Source organism: Astyanax mexicanus, chromosome 12 (genome assembly GCF_023375975.1).
Source record: "Astyanax mexicanus isolate ESR-SI-001 chromosome 12, AstMex3_surface, whole genome shotgun sequence".
In the NCBI taxonomy this organism is placed as follows: domain Eukaryota; kingdom Metazoa; phylum Chordata; class Actinopteri; order Characiformes; family Acestrorhamphidae; genus Astyanax; species Astyanax mexicanus.
Window position 1 is genome coordinate 42,880,488 of NC_064419.1, and position 18,046 is coordinate 42,898,533.

At 35.0% G+C, this 18,046-nt stretch overlaps 3 protein-coding genes across 3 annotated transcripts in view; 1 reads left to right on the plus strand and 2 right to left on the minus strand.

The window, feature by feature from the left end:
- The window catches only part of gls2a (glutaminase 2a (liver, mitochondrial)), a 23,168-nt gene extending 18,138 nt beyond the window's left edge, over positions 1–5,030 (plus strand). The window contains exons 15-18 of the mRNA XM_049485811.1: positions 138–199; positions 1,197–1,273; positions 1,361–1,424; positions 2,220–5,030. Coding sequence (XP_049341768.1) covers positions 138–199; positions 1,197–1,273; positions 1,361–1,424; positions 2,220–2,409 — 393 coding nt within the window. The 3' untranslated portion in view covers positions 2,410–5,030. The remainder of the gene's footprint in view (positions 1–137; positions 200–1,196; positions 1,274–1,360; positions 1,425–2,219) is intronic.
- Positions 5,020–9,915, minus strand: spryd4 (SPRY domain containing 4). The gene is made up of 2 exons (XM_049485812.1): positions 9,734–9,915; positions 5,020–7,119 (listed from the first exon to the last, which is right to left on the minus strand). The coding sequence occupies exons 1-2, from the start codon at positions 9,864–9,866 to the stop codon at positions 6,581–6,583; spliced, it is 672 nt and encodes a 223-aa protein (XP_049341769.1). The 5' UTR covers positions 9,867–9,915; the 3' UTR covers positions 5,020–6,580.
- A 988-nt stretch (positions 9,916–10,903) lies between these two features.
- Positions 10,904–18,046, minus strand: part of porcn (porcupine O-acyltransferase) — an 8,316-nt gene continuing 1,173 nt past the window's right edge. Inside the window, exons 2-15 of the mRNA XM_049486166.1 lie at positions 17,824–17,966; positions 17,106–17,301; positions 16,905–16,948; positions 16,018–16,199; positions 15,780–15,910; positions 15,311–15,331; positions 15,099–15,113; positions 14,859–14,984; positions 14,670–14,770; positions 14,429–14,505; positions 14,225–14,288; positions 13,916–14,001; positions 13,367–13,477; positions 10,904–13,276 (exon numbers count right to left, since the gene is read on the minus strand). Of these exons, the coding sequence (XP_049342123.1) occupies positions 13,175–13,276; positions 13,367–13,477; positions 13,916–14,001; positions 14,225–14,288; positions 14,429–14,505; positions 14,670–14,770; positions 14,859–14,984; positions 15,099–15,113; positions 15,311–15,331; positions 15,780–15,910; positions 16,018–16,199; positions 16,905–16,948; positions 17,106–17,301; positions 17,824–17,959 (1,392 nt within the window). The 5' untranslated portion in view covers positions 17,960–17,966 and the 3' untranslated portion in view covers positions 10,904–13,174. The remainder of the gene's footprint in view (positions 13,277–13,366; positions 13,478–13,915; positions 14,002–14,224; positions 14,289–14,428; positions 14,506–14,669; positions 14,771–14,858; positions 14,985–15,098; positions 15,114–15,310; positions 15,332–15,779; positions 15,911–16,017; positions 16,200–16,904; positions 16,949–17,105; positions 17,302–17,823; positions 17,967–18,046) is intronic.

The following is an 18,046-nucleotide window of genomic DNA, read 5'->3' on the forward strand; positions in this document are numbered from 1 at the left end:
TTAAATAAAAAAACCCTGAAAACAGAAACATTAAATTTGTAATTTGTAGTAATACAGTTAATACTGAGCATCACATAAAACTATTGTATGATGTGTGATCTGACAGTGTACTGTATATATGGCCTGTGTTTTTACAGAATAAGGCTGTTATCGAGCTGATGTTTGCTGCATACAGTGGAGATGTTTCAGCACTCAGGAGGTAAAGGAAGATTTTTTTGTGCTGTTCTCTTTGCATGATTCTTTGTTGTTTCACTAAACCTCATGTGCCCTAGTTTTCAGTGCAAGCTTAGGTTTAATCTGCCTTTGAGAAACTTTAAAGTGGCCCACACATCACTGTTGCTATAACAAACCCTCAGATTTAAAAAAAAAATAAAAATATGTATGTATAAAATTGTCATTTTAATTTACGTACTTTTGGAGCATTTCTAGTAGTGAACTTTCCATGAATGCTTTGCATAGTAGAAAGGGTGGAAACAGAAATAGGTGTAATAGGTGAAAAACAAAAAATACATTAGTATAATAATACTAATTTGGGCTACACTATTTACAGTGTTGTTTCATACAGCTTTCCCATAAGGCTCCTGGCACCATATATTTGCATGTTGGTTGTGGCCTCTTCCTTACTTACCATCTTTGTGTTGACTGTTGCCCAAAGCTGCCTTATCCTAGGCAGGCATTAGTGTGATATATGTGTTGATTACCAGGACTCAGTGTTGTAGGCTGTAAGAGCAAGTTACCTTTATTTTGTGTTCCTATTGCTCACAGTATGTTGTTTTGGGGCTACGTTGTTCATTCTTGTGCTGCTGTAGTATTTTGCTGTCAGTATTGGCAGTTCTTTAAAAAATATGCTAAATATGTTGAGAATACCAATATATAACTTTTCTTAAATAACTAAATTATAATTGTGTGAACAAAACTCATTTAAGTTTAAGCTTAACTGATTCACGTTATAATCTAGCTTTGACTCAGTTAAGTTGAATAAACTTAAAATTCTATATATGTACAACTTAGCTGAGTCAAAGCAAAATGATGACTTGACTGAGTTAAGTTGAGCCAATAAATCATTTCTGGGGCATTGATTGAAATGTATAGGCACAATAGTATCCTTTGCTTGAAAAGCAGTATAACCATTATGACAGTGACGGTAAGACAGCAACACATTACTGTTCTCACAGATTTTCATTTCATCTTCTCAGGTTTGCTTTGTCAGCAATGGATATGGAGTTGAGGGATTATGACTCTCGGTCTGCACTGCACGTGGCTTCTGCAGAAGGTGGCCTACCTCTGCTTATATATTCATTCAAGCAATATAGTGTTCCTAGTCTGAAATGTAATGTAACTGTCCTTTCTTTAATTTCAGGCCATTTGGAAGCAGTAAAGTTTTTAACCAGGACGTGCAGAGTGAACCCACGTGTTCAGGACAGGTAAAATACACTGTAGTACTACACTCATTAAAAAATAGTGGGCAGTTTTTTAGATTGTCATGGAGGGAATCAGTATAGCAGTGTCGTCCACATACTATTGCTGCCTAAAGAGCTTGTCTATCCCTGATTGAAAATGTGTGGGATCAATCAATCAATCAACCTTTATTTAAACTCGGAGTACATTGAGGGTGGCCCTCATTTACAATGCAGCCGAGCATTTACATAGGGAAAGGATTGACAGAAACAACAACAACAAAAAAGTAGATAGAATAAAATGAGTAATAAAAAAACATAAAAAACAGTATTTTAAGAAGGTATAAGAATTGTTTTAAAAAAGAGGATAATAATAAAAAAATAAAAAATTAAGATATAAAACATATAAGGTAAAAATAATAATTTAAGTGTAGGAATCATAAAATCATAGGTAAAAAAAATTAGACCCACTACAAAAGCCTAACATCTATAGAAACTTTGTTAATATTCAAGTTGCATGGCATGGATTATTTTAGGACATCATTAGGAACCTCTACAACTCTATTATGCTGAGACAATTGACATGTGTTACACATGCATTACACACAGCTTTTGTAAGTGTAGCTCATTAAATGACCAAGCATTTCTCACATGAGTCTAATAACCCTTATCTTACTTCTGAATAACATTGCAATCCAACACTTTCTTCTGAACACAAGGATATTTTTAAACCAGTTTCTTTAACGATTTATTTATTTTTCAGAGATCTGGTTTTCGTATATTGATATTGTTAATAAATAACACATCTAATTTGGCCTGCAGGTGGGGAAACACTCCTCTGGATGATGCTCTGCTGTCGGGTCATCAAAATGTGGCAGAAGTTCTGGAGGAGTACCAGCGCATTTACTCTCACACACTCGCTCCTCAGGAGATCAGCGCACAAACACACAGCCAGCCTACACTGAATGCTATGGATCTGAGGAACATGGAGATTCTGGAGGGGTTTGTGTGATAGATGGCACTACTGAGAGGCGTGTGGTATATTACCACATTATGGAACTATGGCCTGTGGTTGGCTGCTATTATTTCTGTATAGAGTTGGGAAGTTCAGTTCAAATTTGTTTTGAACTGTCGGGTCTCAATTAATCAAACGTAGCACTTTATTATTAGAGATACATTATTAGAGATTAGACTGCAAAGCATAAGTAACAGATCAAGTATAAGATTACGACCATCTCCTTGTTTTTACACCCTTTATCCATTTTTACAGTGATACTAGCATGATGGTGGTGTATGAAGTGGGTATTGTGCTTTAATGAGTGGATCAGACTCCACACCTTGGCTGGCTCATCTGTTGCTGCCCTCTTTGTGTTGGTCATCCTGTAGTCCATTATCAGTGGTCACATGACTATTATAAGTTCAGCAGTGACACTGAGGTGTTTAACAACTCCAGCAGCACTGCTGTCAATAATAATAGCTGCTCTATTGTGGTGGTTTTCTCTCCTGCGGGGGCCTGAGTATTGAAGAACAGAGTGAAGGGAGGATAATAAAGTATGTAGAGAAACAGATACAGGACTACAGTGTGTAATCATACAACTATATGATCAGTGAAGCTGAAAATAGATAGTGAATGTGGAAATAAGGAGGTGGTCATAATGTTGTGTTTGATTGGTATATAGTTAAATATCATGTTCATACTAGTATGAAATGTATCAGGGTACTTTTGGTGTCAATAGACATCTTCAGTCAAAAACAAACGTAAAATGTGCATAGAATCATTCTAGCCTGGTTAACTACACTAGGCTTGATCAGTTTGATCTAGAAGACTGCATACGGGTCATAATATTTTTTAAGATCAGGAAGGAAGGACTTCTACATTCTCAGTCTAGTCCAGGGGTGGATATTTCCGGGCCTGGAGGGCAGATTCCTGCTCAGTTTTGTGCTTTTCCTTTTAGAGAACATCTGATTTAACTCACCTGTTAAAGCAGGGATATCAGCACAATCTGCTGGACTCCAGCACCTCTTTGTCCACCACTGCTCTAGCCTGTCTGTTAATCCTCTCCAGCTACAGCTCTCAGCACCATGCAATATAACGGGTTGTAAAATGCTAACAAAAATGGCGCAGGTATGATGGGAAATTGGGAACATAGGAGAAAAAAGGTGGGGGTGGACTGCAGTAAAAACTGAATTGAAAGATTCCACATGAATGTAACTATTAATCTTATTTAACCAAAGACTCTATAAATACTGTATAAATACAGTATAATGGTACCCCTTTAACATAAATCTAGCTTCATAAAGGGTTTATGAATGGTTTATTAATGGTTATTAATTAGGTTGCAAATGCTTAAAAAAATTAAGAAGCAGTTAATAAATATATAACAACACATAAATAGAAATGTCAACAGTGAGCTATAAATTAGCAAATTTAATTCCACACTCATTTAAACTGTCAAGCCTCAGATCTTCCTAAATACTGATCTTACTTTGTGTGTTCTATTAACCTGTCATATTTATATATTTGTAAGGATGTTTAACTATTTACTATAAACTAAATGACTAAGTTGAATTAAATGAATAAGCAGACATCGGATCACTGTTGCAATTTCAATTGATGGGTTGTAACTGTTTATTAATGGTTTTTAAACCTAACGGCATTTACAACCTAATCAATAATAATTAATAAACTCATTTATAAACCATTTAAAAACCCTTTATAAGGGTAGTCTTATTTTAAATTGGTACCAGTATAACTAATATAATGAATCCAATGTGGGTAGAACTGTTAATGTAAATATTCAGGAAAACATTTAAAAAAATTAAAAATTTAAAGAAAATGACTATATATGCAATATAGTGTCAGGGTTTATCGTTTATGTCATCATTTAGACTAAATAAATTTGAAACCTGATGATTTAACTTATGTTTAAAAGATAAAAGACACTCTGTACAGATGCTGTATTTTATATCACTACTCAAGTGTTGTATATTTGTAAATATCTATCTGCATATAATGCACTAAATTTACATATGTATATTTAAAACATTTGTATTTATGTTGTAAGTTTTTATGATGGTAATGTCCTGTGAGTTCCTACTTATTATCCTTCCTATTTATTATGGTCAGTATAAGCAGTGCTTAAAAACAAGTGCTTAAAAAAAATGTAGGGGTGCACAACATTGGAAAACAAGTCAATGATCTGGCTTTCCATGATATTAATAAAGCCCTCTGTGTATCAAATAGTAAAGTAAGGTAAATCATATTGGGCAAATATGCTTTTGTATCAAGCAAGATGTAGCATAGTTTAATCACACATTCTGCAATGTAACTACTGCAAACACGCACACTGCAAAGGCAATGCTGAAATGATATATTGTGCAGCCCTGTGTGTAAGGCAAGCTGCTGCTGAAATGCAAGTGTTTTAAAAGAATTTAAGAGACATTACGATGTATACTCTTTGTACACGGGTCTATACAGCCACTGCCATTAAATTAAGACTATATTTTCTGGCCAACACAGGTTAACACAGATGCATTTTACCTGTAGAACCAATAATCCACAAGAAACAAGAAAATGTAAGATAGGTGTAAAATTCAGTATATGCAATTTAAATAAAGCTGGTAAATGTTAAAGAGTCTCTCTTTTATTGAAAATGCAATTCATCCATAACACTGAACAGCACGGATGCACACCAAGAGACTGCATAAACATAATAGCAATACACTTTCATCTATCACACATTCATCTATTTAATTCTGTAGTAGTTTAAACTCAAGGTTTTGTTCATGGTTGGATATATTATTTTCACACGATAGCAACAATGGAAGATCCGACTTTTTAATACTTCAAGTAGTGTGTGTTTATAACACTGTTCAGTCCCACAGTTCAACATATATTTCTTTCCATATGTTAACCATGTTTATGAATAGTTAACTGGGAAAACTGGCGAGTTGTGCTGTTGAATTGTATCCTACAGTTAGCTTAGCATGGATCCTGCAGTAGTGCTTTCCATTGAGATGGTCATTCTATACTGTCCTGTTTATATTACATATTACTGATATACTAAAGAAATATTCCAGCTTTTTATTTCCCCCTAGAATTACGACTAAGGACTGTGCGTAGTTACATTAACATAGTGAGAGTTGGCACAAGAGGAGCACTACATCGAAAAACAAAATTAACTTGTACTGCTTGTACTTGTACAACTGGCATGGTGGTAACCTAATCCTGTTTGCAGAGGATATGATCTGTCTTCATTCAACACCCCCGAAGAGTAATGTGCATTTTAACCACCACAAAAAGAACATAGGAACGCACATTTATACAGATTGTACAGCTCTGACATTTGTGTACTTGAATGTGTTTCGGCCTCATTCAAGAAATATTTTTATTTTTATTTTATCTATTATGAAAGTATTATTTATTATTTGTAAAGTATAAACATTAAGTATATTAATAAAATATATGTATTTATTTGTAACACAGAACAAAACAGAGCATGCTGTATTTCTAAATGCTAAATACCTACCTGTGTCTCTAAGTAATATTATAAATATTTAAATAGGAAATGCATAAGACAGTTGCACTCAGTGTAGCAATATGAATAAGGCAATTTTCTTATATTCTGTATGAAATAGTTTGAATACTTTCACAATATATTGCCCAGTCTTAGTTCTATGGTTATCCCTTCATAAGAACAGCTTTTCTCTTACATCTGTCTCATGCTTATGAATCTATTGTTCATGTAAATTGACTGATATTCATATATAATAATTAAAAATTAATATATATTAACTGATATTCATTTTAAAATGTAAAATGTCAACAGGTTTCAGGTTTTTGTTTTCAAAGAGTACAGAGAAATTGTTCAAAATGAAAATCTGTAAACAGTATGATGTAAATGTGGCTGACAAAAACCGGGTTGAAAAATGCTGAAATATTCCTTTAAGACAGGCATGGATTCCTAATTCCAGCCCTGAAGACCCCATACTGTGCACACTTTTGAGATTTCTCTCATCTAGCACATATTATTCATCTCAAGACATTCATGTGCTGCGTCAGTTTTGTTAAAAGAAAAAATAAATAAATCTCAAAACTGTGCAGAGCAAGGAGCCTCAACACCTTCTGGAAAGCACCACGTTTTAGAGGCAGATTGTGGCTCTGACGGATTGTGAGTGTTCTATTAAAGGCCGGGCGGCACTTCTAACCCAGAATGTGTGAGTATCTCTCCATCCCACAGCGCAAAAGCAGGGCAGACTGGCGTACGGAACTGTGTCTTTATTGTGTGGACCACTTTGGCTGTCTGGATGTCCACTAGGCTGAGCTTGCCTGCCTCAAAGTCCAGAAGCAGCCCGACCCGATCGGGCTTTCCTACCAGTGTTACTGGCACCATCTTATTGGTGGTCATGGCAAACCACTTCCTCTGCATGTAGGAGAAAACCCAGGAGGAGGCGTTTGTACCGATGCACTCGTCACGGGACGTCAGTACCTCAGCAACCCCCACACGGAACTCGTGGGACTTTTTAACCGTAACCTCCCAGTAATGACGCCCAGACTTGACGTGGTTGTCGGCGAGGACCACGGCCCAGTCCCGGAAGCGGAGAGGGGAGTCCTGCACATGACTGGGGTCCAGGCCCAGAATGCGGTAGATCACACCGGTGTCTTTCTTGAAGAGGTCAAGACTGCTGTGGGCGGTCCGCTCATCCAGCTTAAACTGCAGCTCTGTGACAGAAAGAGAGAGAGACTCATATTAAGGAAGTTGTGACTAATGGGTAAGAAAATATGCATATATCTGAATTTCACAATATTTTGTTTTGCATTACTGCACTGATTTTTAAAAACACATCATCAATTAGATTACATGTAAAAATCTCAGAAGTCTCAGAAGTGGTTCATTTAGTGTTGTGTTTAAAATCTGGCCACTAGAAAGCAGGGTTGTACTCTTTTGTTAGATCACACTGTTTTTATTGGATAAAAAGTACACTTATTTAATATTTTATAAATAAAAGGATGTTGTTGTACTATGAGAGCTTCCTAAAACTTTAAACAATTTCAATATATTGCCTTGTCTACAGTATCGCAATATATTGTGATACATTAAAATTATATCCTCTGCATTCCACTGCTTTAACACACCTGATTCACAGAATCCATTTTCCCACATGGTTTCATTCATTTTTAACATGCCAGCAGACGTACCAACAAAGCACAATATGAAAAAGAGAAAAGACTTTATAATTTACTTTTTCTATTTTTTTTTCATGTAAGTTAGGTCATTTCAGCTGCCAAACATTTGATGCATATTTAATAATAAGTGTGTTTTAACTGTGTTTTAAGGACATTTATAAAATGATCAGCTAAGTCCTGGGTTCTCAAAACAAATCTAACTAATTTTAAGCAAATGTTTAAAAAGTAATTAAGAGAAAATATAAATTAATAAGTGTTACCTTTAGCCTGATATATAACACTCTTTCATTGCAGTTGTATAATGAAACATTACAATGAATAACAATAGAACAAAAATAGAATCAAAACACTTGCAGGGCCACATATGTCAACAGTAGATTTACTGTGCGAACAGTGTATATTACTGTATCCGCCTGTATAGTGTAAACAATGCAGTGTGAACAGGTGTACAGTTCTGAGTATAAAGTGTCAGTGTGTTGACAGCAGCTTGGGGAAAATGGGGAGGAGGGGGCTCTGGAAGAGAGTATATTATCTTTATGTAGGACAAGGGGTGTAATGGAGACTCCATCTCTGGGGAAGAAACTGTTCCTCGTGCCATTACTGTGTGTCCTGTTGGGGAGGGCAGCTTAGCCCTAAAAAATAACATTACAATATTTTAGGGTATTTTTTGTAATAACGATAACCTTGACAATTTGACAAAACATAAAAAAAAAAAAAACTTTTGGTAAAGATAGCATCCAGGGAAAAACCTACCACATTCCATTAAGCTAGCTTATGCATATTATATTAAAATTGTATGACATAATAAAATATTTTGAATTTGTTTTACTATTTACCTTTTTTATTTAAACTTGTTTGCAGTTTATATGCATGCACTAAATCTGCTGCATTTTATTTTTGACGCTGATTTTATTTGTTGCATTATATTATTTTGTTATGCTTTTTATTGTGTTACTAGAATTTTTCTAAGTTACTGTTTTAAGTATAAAACTGTTATAATAATACTAAATAAACCCTAACAATACTCATTTTGTTAAAGTTGTACACTGCTATCACAATACCCTGAAATATTGTGATGCTATTTTAGGGACGTATCACTCATAAGCATATTGACGCTGTTCAATGAAAAAGTATCTCCATTTTATAGCTTTTTTAAAATACTAAACAATGGACACACAAACTGTCCCTCGTCAAATTTCTTTCTTGATGAAAGGACTAACAGAAAATATCTAAAATCCTTTTTTTTTCCTTTAGATATTTTAGATTAGAAATTTAAAGCTTTTACAGTTGCCTACAAGATGATGACAGAGCAGGCTCCTTCCTACATGCACTTACTCCTGGAGAACAGTGTGAAGTTTTCCTTTGCTAAAAACAGCAAAAAAGAAGTACCCTGATATTCAAAATTATTGACGATAATTTTCCTAAATCTGAAATAAACCTATAATAAACTTTTTTTTTTTTTTTTTTTTTTTTTTTTTTTTTTTTACATTGACTTCTACTGAAAGTTACTGAAATTTTATCTTTCTCTTGAGAAGTTGCTGTTTTAGAGATTCAGGTTTTTCTATGTACAGTGGAGATATGGATTTTATTTTAGATATGGATTGATTTTTTCAGGATAAGCAGCTTTATTAACCTTTATGAATAACTAACATATACCACCTAAACCCCCCTACCAGCAACACATGTCCTAGAGCTGGACTTTTTAGATGTCAGGCTGCCAAAGTGTCACCAGATAACTTAAGGTCAAACTGGAGAAAGGGCTCTAAGGTCAGGTTTTACGTTGATTTTAACCTTCAAAACTGTTTGGATTAGTATTTGTTTGAGCCTCCAGTAGCGGTTATTAGGTCACTGTAACAAAGGTGACAGGACTACTAGCTACGTAAGTTACGTAACCTGCCTAATAAAGAGTGTGGGCTACTGTGGAGCACTGTAGCGTACAGAGAGACAGTCAGAGTGCATGAAAATAAGCTAAACTCGAATGTTTAATTAATGTTTAATTAATAAACGTGTTTAATAGAGTCACGGCGGCGGAGGGTCCGCAGGGTCCGCGGGCTGGGTTTACACAGGGACCGGTAACACGGGGACACATGACCTCAAGCTTCCACTGAACCCCTGCAGGCTGATCCACCGCGGCGGTGCGGGTACTCACGGGTCTGGGGGCTGCCGGTGATGAAGTATCTCCGGGAGAGGCGGGCAGTCCCCGGGTTAGAGGCCAGCAGCACCGCTCCAGCACTGCGGCTCCCTAAACGGCCACACAACAACATGCGGGTGGGCAGCGCCATGTTTCAGCACGGAGCCACGAGCTTCCTGTCTCCAAACGAAGCACCACTACAGAATCGGTTCTTTACAATCGGTCGCAACGACTCTTTGAATCAACTAAACCAACTGAATCAAACTAATACGGTTTAAATGGCAGGGGAATATAAATGTAATTTAGATGTGTTATTAATTAAATAATAAAAAAAAACTTCGTATATAATTTCCTATATAAGATTATTACTATTATTACTATTGTGTATAATTTATTAATTAATTAGAAAGAAAGGACTTTTAGAAAGAAAGGACCGAAACAATGAATGGTTGTTCAGTAGACTAATAATAATATCTGCACATTATTTTTTATTTAAAACGTTTAACAGAATGTTATGTGAACGATATATTTTCCCAAAATAATTGTGATATATGTGATATATGTGACATATTTTTGTCATTTCAGAAATTTTTGCTACTGATACACAGCCTGTTTTTAAACGTTTAACAGGCTATATAATGTATTAAAAGTAATTAAATATATTTTGCAGTACATTTAAAAACAGAAAGAATTTAATTCATATTTAACTGCAATATTAGAAATTATGCATATATGTGTATATATCCCAAAATAATTGTTATAAACAACATTATCGTCCTTTTAAGACAATTTTTGCTACTGATATGAAAATACAATAGCATAATACTGAAATGATACCCTTTTAAAAAAGCAATTAACGTTTATTTATTACAAATATATACACGTGAATTGTTCTTATTTTAATATTTAAATTTGTATCAAATAACATTTTACTAATAAATAAATAATAATTTAAATGCTTTGAAACAACAGACCAGCTAATTCACGAAAATTACCTTTCTTTAAAAAAAAAAAATACAACGGACAACACTAAAGTTACCAGAAATTATTGCCTTCATAAAAATAGGACATTTGACTTTAAATCTTAATCTTTAAAAATGTATCAAATAAAAACAAATCTAATAAATAAATAAATAAAATGCTTTGAAACGTTCAACATACAAGCTGAACCACAGTGGACAATACTGAAGTCAACAAAAATGCTTAAAATACAACCGACTGAGCTAGCTAATCAACCTGGGCGAAAATAATTTTAAAATAAAAACTTGTTCGATTCACTAGAATAGATGAATCGGTTCAGTGAACCGAATCGAGCCTTCAGTCCCTGTTGTCTTCATGTTCAGAATTCCAACGGGTTTCTGCCATCTGCTGTTTGACAATGTTATTGCACAAGCAAAACATTTTAATCCACTCAACACATACACAAAAAAAAACATACATACTCAACTAATGCAAACAACTTTTTGATTTTGAACTTTTTTTTTTATTAATTATTCATTGACAAATGGAGGTGTTAAATAAAATGTATATTGTATACACTATGTGGGTAAACAGTGAACAGAAAATCTTGGACCAGGGATTATTTAAACATTAAAATGAATTAAAGTTGATTGCTTTGCTTGGCACATTTTAATGTCATTCAGAATCTATCAAACAATCTAATCCACCACAAAAGTACTGTCTGAAATACATCTACAGAAATAAAATAACAAACACAAACAATAAAGAGAAGTTAACTCCAACTTTGAATACTATCGAATTGATGTGCTAGAGGGAGTAGGATTGTAATATTAGACTGGAAGTAAGAAAAAAGGAAAACAAAGTATTTGCAATACAATAAGAGTAAATACATAAATACCTCAATGTCACACTAATGAAATGAGTTGTATTTTTAATCTACTCAGTGTTGGACAAAAATAGGATTTTTTGACTCCTTGTAAACAGTCCAAAATAAGAGCAGGTTCACATTATTAATGTTTTGGGAAGTGCTTCCCGCAGACCAGGAAATGTCTGCATTGGCTCATGAGCAGCATAATCAAAAATGAGTGAAATAATCAACATGATTCTGTGCTGAATTGATGTGTGAAGTGTGAGTTACAGTATGATATGTGTTGTGATAAAATGTGTTCCAGCTGGGGTAGCATGAGTATTCTTTACTCATTGGGGTATGGTATGTCCCAATTCAATCCAGTGGCATATAGTAATCGGTCGGGTATCGAGTATATTAATCCCAATCCAGTTCCGTGTCACTGTTTTAACCACGGTTTTCAGAGCACCATCTGGGGTCCTCCAGGTGCTATTACATTACTGACTAGACATAATTAACCAACCGGCTGCACTAAGAAGAGTTCCCAGATAGTGAATGAGTTAGTCTGCAGTGTGGAACTATTATACATGGGAACATAAAAACATCCCATAATATATGAAACTCTATAAAACTATCACACAAACACTCTGTATTGCTGGCAAGCGAACCACACGCTTTTCTTTGTTTTAAACCAGCAATGAAAAATAGGTAAATATTTGGCGATGAGACACATAGCACGATACAGGGACTATGATTCAATATATTGTGATATACTGCGATAATGTATGTGAATGTAAATATATTGCAATTGTTTAAATCAAATTTTAGAAAATCTATCATAGTAAAAAAAAACATATATCATTTATCATATAAAAATCAGAACACTGTGATCTAATGAGTACAATACTGCCCTCTGGTGGTCAGGGTTTAAACACAATGCTAAGTAAACCATTGTCTGACAACAATCTTTGCATTTAAACTAATAATTAATACTTATTACTGTTTTGTTTTTTTTGATTTTACGTCCCCAGGTATCAGCTAATTTTCATAATTAAGAGACTTAAGACTGACTGAAGGGCAAAATGCCTTAAACAAGTGTTGAGTATAACCAATGGCTATTAATGGGTTAACTCACCAGCACAGCTTCATAAAAATACATTAGACTCCTTAATTTTTTTGTAACACATCACAATGCAGTAAGAAAAAGCTGAAACGAGTGCATATGTTATATACAAGACATTGGCCTGATCTGTGTAGCTCTGAAGCACTGAAACACATTTTCTTTATTAAAAAAGTTATAATAAAATCCGTTTTCGCTCATATCGTTCCCCATTTTTACAAACTGCTGATTGCTCTTGGAATAATAATTTACCTTTAAAACTAACTAATTTAAAATAACCAAGCAACGTAAAAACATGTATGGAGTTCTCAGCTCATGTGCCACCAGGTCTGCGGTGAAGACGTACTGATGATCAGTATTGTAGATAATATCCTCTCAGGATTTGTCAGAGATGATGTTCTCCAGTCCAGTGTATCAGGAATTCACAGTGATGTCATGTAGACTTAGGCCTGCTCATTGCTGTCCAAATCAGCAATCAGGCGGTTTATTACTTGCCTTCTCTCCCCAGCCAAACTCTCAGCCTCCATAAGAGTCACATAATAAGGCGGTACACAACCCAAAGGCCAAAGGTCACCCAGTGACTGATCCAGCTCAACTCTGTCCATTTATGAACAGTATGACCACCCAGGATATCCTGTGAAACATAGAGAATATTAAAGAAAATAGATTAATATTATTAGAATCTACAGGGGGAAATAAAGACTTTTTTTACTTTAAAAAATACCTCATCTGAGTCTATATCATCCATGCTGGAGCCAAAGACTGAGCCCAGGTAGGTCAGGTGGACTATTGCTAGCACACTAAAGCTCCCATTAATAAAGTACACCCAGAACGCCTAGAAAAAATAGGAGCAGATGTGGCAAGGGACACTATTATTACCAGAAAGAAAGTACAGTATCTAAATTACATACAGTTAGGCCCACAAACATTTGGACTGAAATAATCTTAATGATTTGAGCTCTGCAAGCTGCTATACTGGATTTGAACTGAAACAACTGAGATGCAATTGAATTATAGATTTTCAGGTTTAATTCAAGGGGTTGAACAAAAATTTTCAGGACTTTTTTCTACAAAGCCTCCTCATTTTAATAATCTTCCAATTGCTAAACATAAGTGATTAAGTAAGGAAATGTATGAATAAATTCAGACCAATGATTTGCTTTGATTCTATGTATTAAAGTATTGATGTTCCTATATACTCAAGCATTTTTTGCTGCAACATATAGGTGTGATATAAGATTTCTGATTTGGTTGCGAACACAAATCATCTCACCCTCTTGTTTTTATGTTTGCAGTCTGGTGGGCATCTCTTTGAGAGGACACATGCGTTAAAGATGGTAGACAGTCTTTTCCTCAACACTAAAACAGAGATAAAATGTACAATCAAACATAATGCAATACTGTGGAAATTCGAATTACACCACGTAAACCAGGACTAACATATTTATGGCTACTAAACTAGTGCATTTGTTTTACTGAACTGTCAATCATAGGTAAGGGTAGTAAGTGTAGACAATAGGACCTCAAAAATTATGTGCAATAAATAAATAAATAAATAGATAAATACACTGTAGATGCTCACCATGCTCAATATATGTCATGAAGCCTAGAGTTAAGAGCACTGCTCCAATGTGGAAACTTAATCCCTACAAAAAAAAAAAAACATAGAAAGAAACAGAGGAAGAGCTTCACAAAATCACTAATTGAGAAGTGGATATTAAGAAACATCTGTGAACTTACATTGTAGTAACATGGGGAAAAAGAGACACTGTAAAGGTACACTCACGTGCAGTAAAGTGCTGGCTGTATAGGTGATGAGGATGGCCTGGAATGAACCAAGTTTCAGAGCCTTCTTAAATACATCTGAAAAAAATGCATTGAAATAGTGTAATAAAGTACAATCTAAATGTGACCAGTTTACACAGACAGTAGAAATTAGAAGGCTAGTCAAACCCCCCCCCCCCCCTGATTCACACAGTACTGCTTAAATAGGCCATAACGTGTTAAAAAAAGCCACACAAGCTTACATGTATTGAGCCATTGAGACATAGGCTGGTTCCAAGATGTTACAACCTCCACCATAGACCTGGGAAACTCAATGCTGAGGGGTTTAGCCACTGCAAGATCCCTGCAGGAACAACAACATCAGCATGTCAGGGGCTTCAAAAGTTAAAAAAATATATATTAAAATAAAAAAAAATTATACATGTTTATACCACTTGAGGTGATCTTTTTCTTCTGTAAATCCGGCACCTGCCAGTGTAGTGGTGGTTTCACTAAAGTAACTCACAAAGTAGTTACTGAAATGGAAGGTCATGGTGTTTTCATATGCCAGCAGCCACCTGACAAAACCAATCACAGAAAGAATGCAGAACAAATAACAGAGTTAACCAATTTATCCCATTATATCCAAAAACAAATTATAATATACCAGTAATATAGAACAATCAGTTTACCTTGCAATAGAGCCCCTAAGCAGCAAAACAGAAAAAAATATATATATGAAAAAAAGAAAAAAGAAAAAAAAGAATTATTAGTTTAAAAAAAGTATCATCCTACAAGGGGCGTCAGTAATAAACCGGATGCATGGATATACTATGTTAAATTGGAGTAGGATACCATATTTTTAATTAAGTGTTAAAAAGAGTAATATAGCACAGAAGATTACCTTATCTTTCGCCTCTTCTTACTGGGGGAGACAATACAAAAAAAATTGTAAGATAAAACTAGAAATCATCAGAATAGCTATATACTGTACAATGTACAGTATTTTAAAAGAAACCAAACATGAGAAAAGAAAAACTCCCAATGATTTCACAATTAATATTACAGGGGTTGCATGACTAATTTTCTTAAAATCACCCACCCAAACAAAAACATATTTACATGGAAAAATATCAGTCGTTTAAAACTAGTATTATCCAAAATATTCATTGTGGTTAGACAAAAAACAAAGATAAAGACTTTTCACCACCTTTAACCTACAGTATTTGTGCAGTGATTATCAATTGTAATCACTTAAAAGTGTAAAATTAAAGCACTATTTTTCTTTTTGTAATACACAGAAGTTATTTCAATTAAAAAAATATGTTAATATATATATTTATCTACCCATAACATATCTACTATACACTTACCTGCGAAGCAGTCTGTCTCCCATGAGTGGGATAAAGTAAGGGAAGAGATATGGAGCAACACAGTTGGAGAAAACTAGGCAGACTTGACTCTTTATCCAGCTGCAGATCACCTTCACAAACCAGGACACACTCTGAGTAAAAAAATAAGAGCCGTTAGCTTTAAGATCCTGCCATCACTTTCCAGCCTGCTATTTTTGGTAGCTGTTATAAAAGGCATTTTAGTGATTTTGTGACTCACAAGTTTCCGGCTTTCTACTGCTTCCCTGTAGCTGTTGAAGCTGATCCAGGGACCGAATATCACCGTCCCCACAAAGTAAATATAACCCATGAACTCCACTGGAGATGGTACACTCTCCACCGTGCCTTTGTCCAAGTCAAAGGCAAGAGAGATGGCCTTCATGGCCACTACTATCTGTGAACCTTAAAAAACAACACATATGACAGTCATATTTAGGATTTTTTTATGATATGCAATAATGCATTACAATGATTTTTAATGAACTTTTAATGAACATTAAAACGTTAAAATGTAATGTTTTGACACTCTCTGTAATTAAAATGTACAGTTTGGTCAGTGTTCTTTAAGCACTGATAATATTCTTCGTTTACTTAATAAAGCACATTGTCGATACAATTAATGATTATACTGCAATGCGATTAAATAATGTCCAGCTCTATGGATACACACATGAAACAGTCTACTGAGGCACTGTGGTGACATTACCAGTATGTTCCTGCCTCTTGCAATTGTGGCACAGAATATTTTTGTGTGATTCTTTTATATATTCATGGAAAATATATTTTTAAATTATAATTTAAAAAACCGACGGTTTAAAACAAACTCCTTTATAGATGTTCATTTTCCACAATTTTTGAGGTGTTGTTTTTTCCCTTTGTGTTGTAAATGCATTGCAAAAGATTTGTGGGTAAATAAGTACCACGCAGGATACATCAGTTGTCTTTAGATTATTGTTCTTTCAATTTTGAACAGCCTTCTATGACGGTGTGTCCAAAAAATGTAGCTTAACTCTGCTGCAGCCTGGGCTTTCGGACACAGCTACTAGTTTTTGTGTAGAACACGAACAGCAAGGTCAAGAAATTATTTATTAAGCATTATAAACTGACCTCTCATTTTGTGCCAACTGTTTGTGTCCATCATATGTAGCTCCCTGAAAAAGAAGGCAATATATACAGTAAGAGGTAAAAAAAAAAGTCCTAATTGAATTAAAATAAAAAGAATATAGTGAATGTTTATGGAGACCACATTTAAAAAAAATACAAAGTACCACACCTGAATAAAGAGTGATGTTGAAAAGATGTGCTTACCCAAGTAATAGATAGATAAGGACAGTGATGGAGAGGAAGGGGCCGCGGCTGGTGGAGTGTCGGCACAGGAAGAGGATGAGGTAGCAGAGAAGGCTGAGCAACACCACCCACACCATGTGAAGCTCAAAGAACAGGTAGAGTGTGTAAAAGCCTCCAGCTATTGTACTCAAATGCTTTACGTAGGAGGGCAGCCAGCCTGTAAACAAGAAAGAGAGAGAGAGAGGGGGAGAGACAGAGAGAGAGGTGGACAGAGTGAGAAACATATTCTCTAAAAACCTATGCATTTTATTATTATTATTCAACAGGAAAGACGCACAACTCTTCATCATTCCACATCCATCATGTCACCACCTTCACACTTCATATCAGTACTCTCCATTTGTAATAAATATGAGGAATCTTATTAAATCACTACAATTTATCATAATCATTACTACAATTCCAAAAATTTACCAAATTGTGTCAGTGTACAATTAGAATTTTCCATGTTCAACTGCAAACGACACTGTGATGTAATTAGAAAGTGTTTTTTTTTTTATTTAATTTTTCCAATTTTTGATAAATTCTTATAAGTTACCCCTTAGATCATACATGTAGGCCCACATCTCTTCACTTTTTAACTACATTGCTATTATTATTAACACCAGTTTCATAGGCACACACTTTATATGTCAGAATGTAATATCTACAGTACACCCCCCTGAAGCTTTCATCTTACCAATTCTCCACAGCAGTCTGCACACTAAGCAGATGAGCAACAGCTGCCACACTTGCTCTAGACCCTGCTGGGCAGTTGGAAGCAGGCAGCCAGACGGCAGCTCCAGGAAAAACTCCTGGCGACGCAGTGCCCCCATTTCTGACCTTTACATGAGGAGAGAGAAACATTAGAGCAATGCAATTTCAGTAGTCATTAAAAATACATTACGTTTAGCCATGTGCTG

What these genes read in the sequence shown, in the direction of transcription:
- spryd4 (XM_049485812.1), bottom strand. Translation starts at nt 9,866, where the DNA reads ATGGCGCTGCCCACCCGCATGTTGTTGTGTGGCCGTTTAGGGAGCCGC. An exon ending in CACCGGCAGCCCCCAGACCC is followed by an intron (nt 7,120 to 9,733) that starts GTGAGTACCCGC and finishes TTTCTGTCACAG; the next exon opens with AGCTGCAGTTTAAGCTGGAT.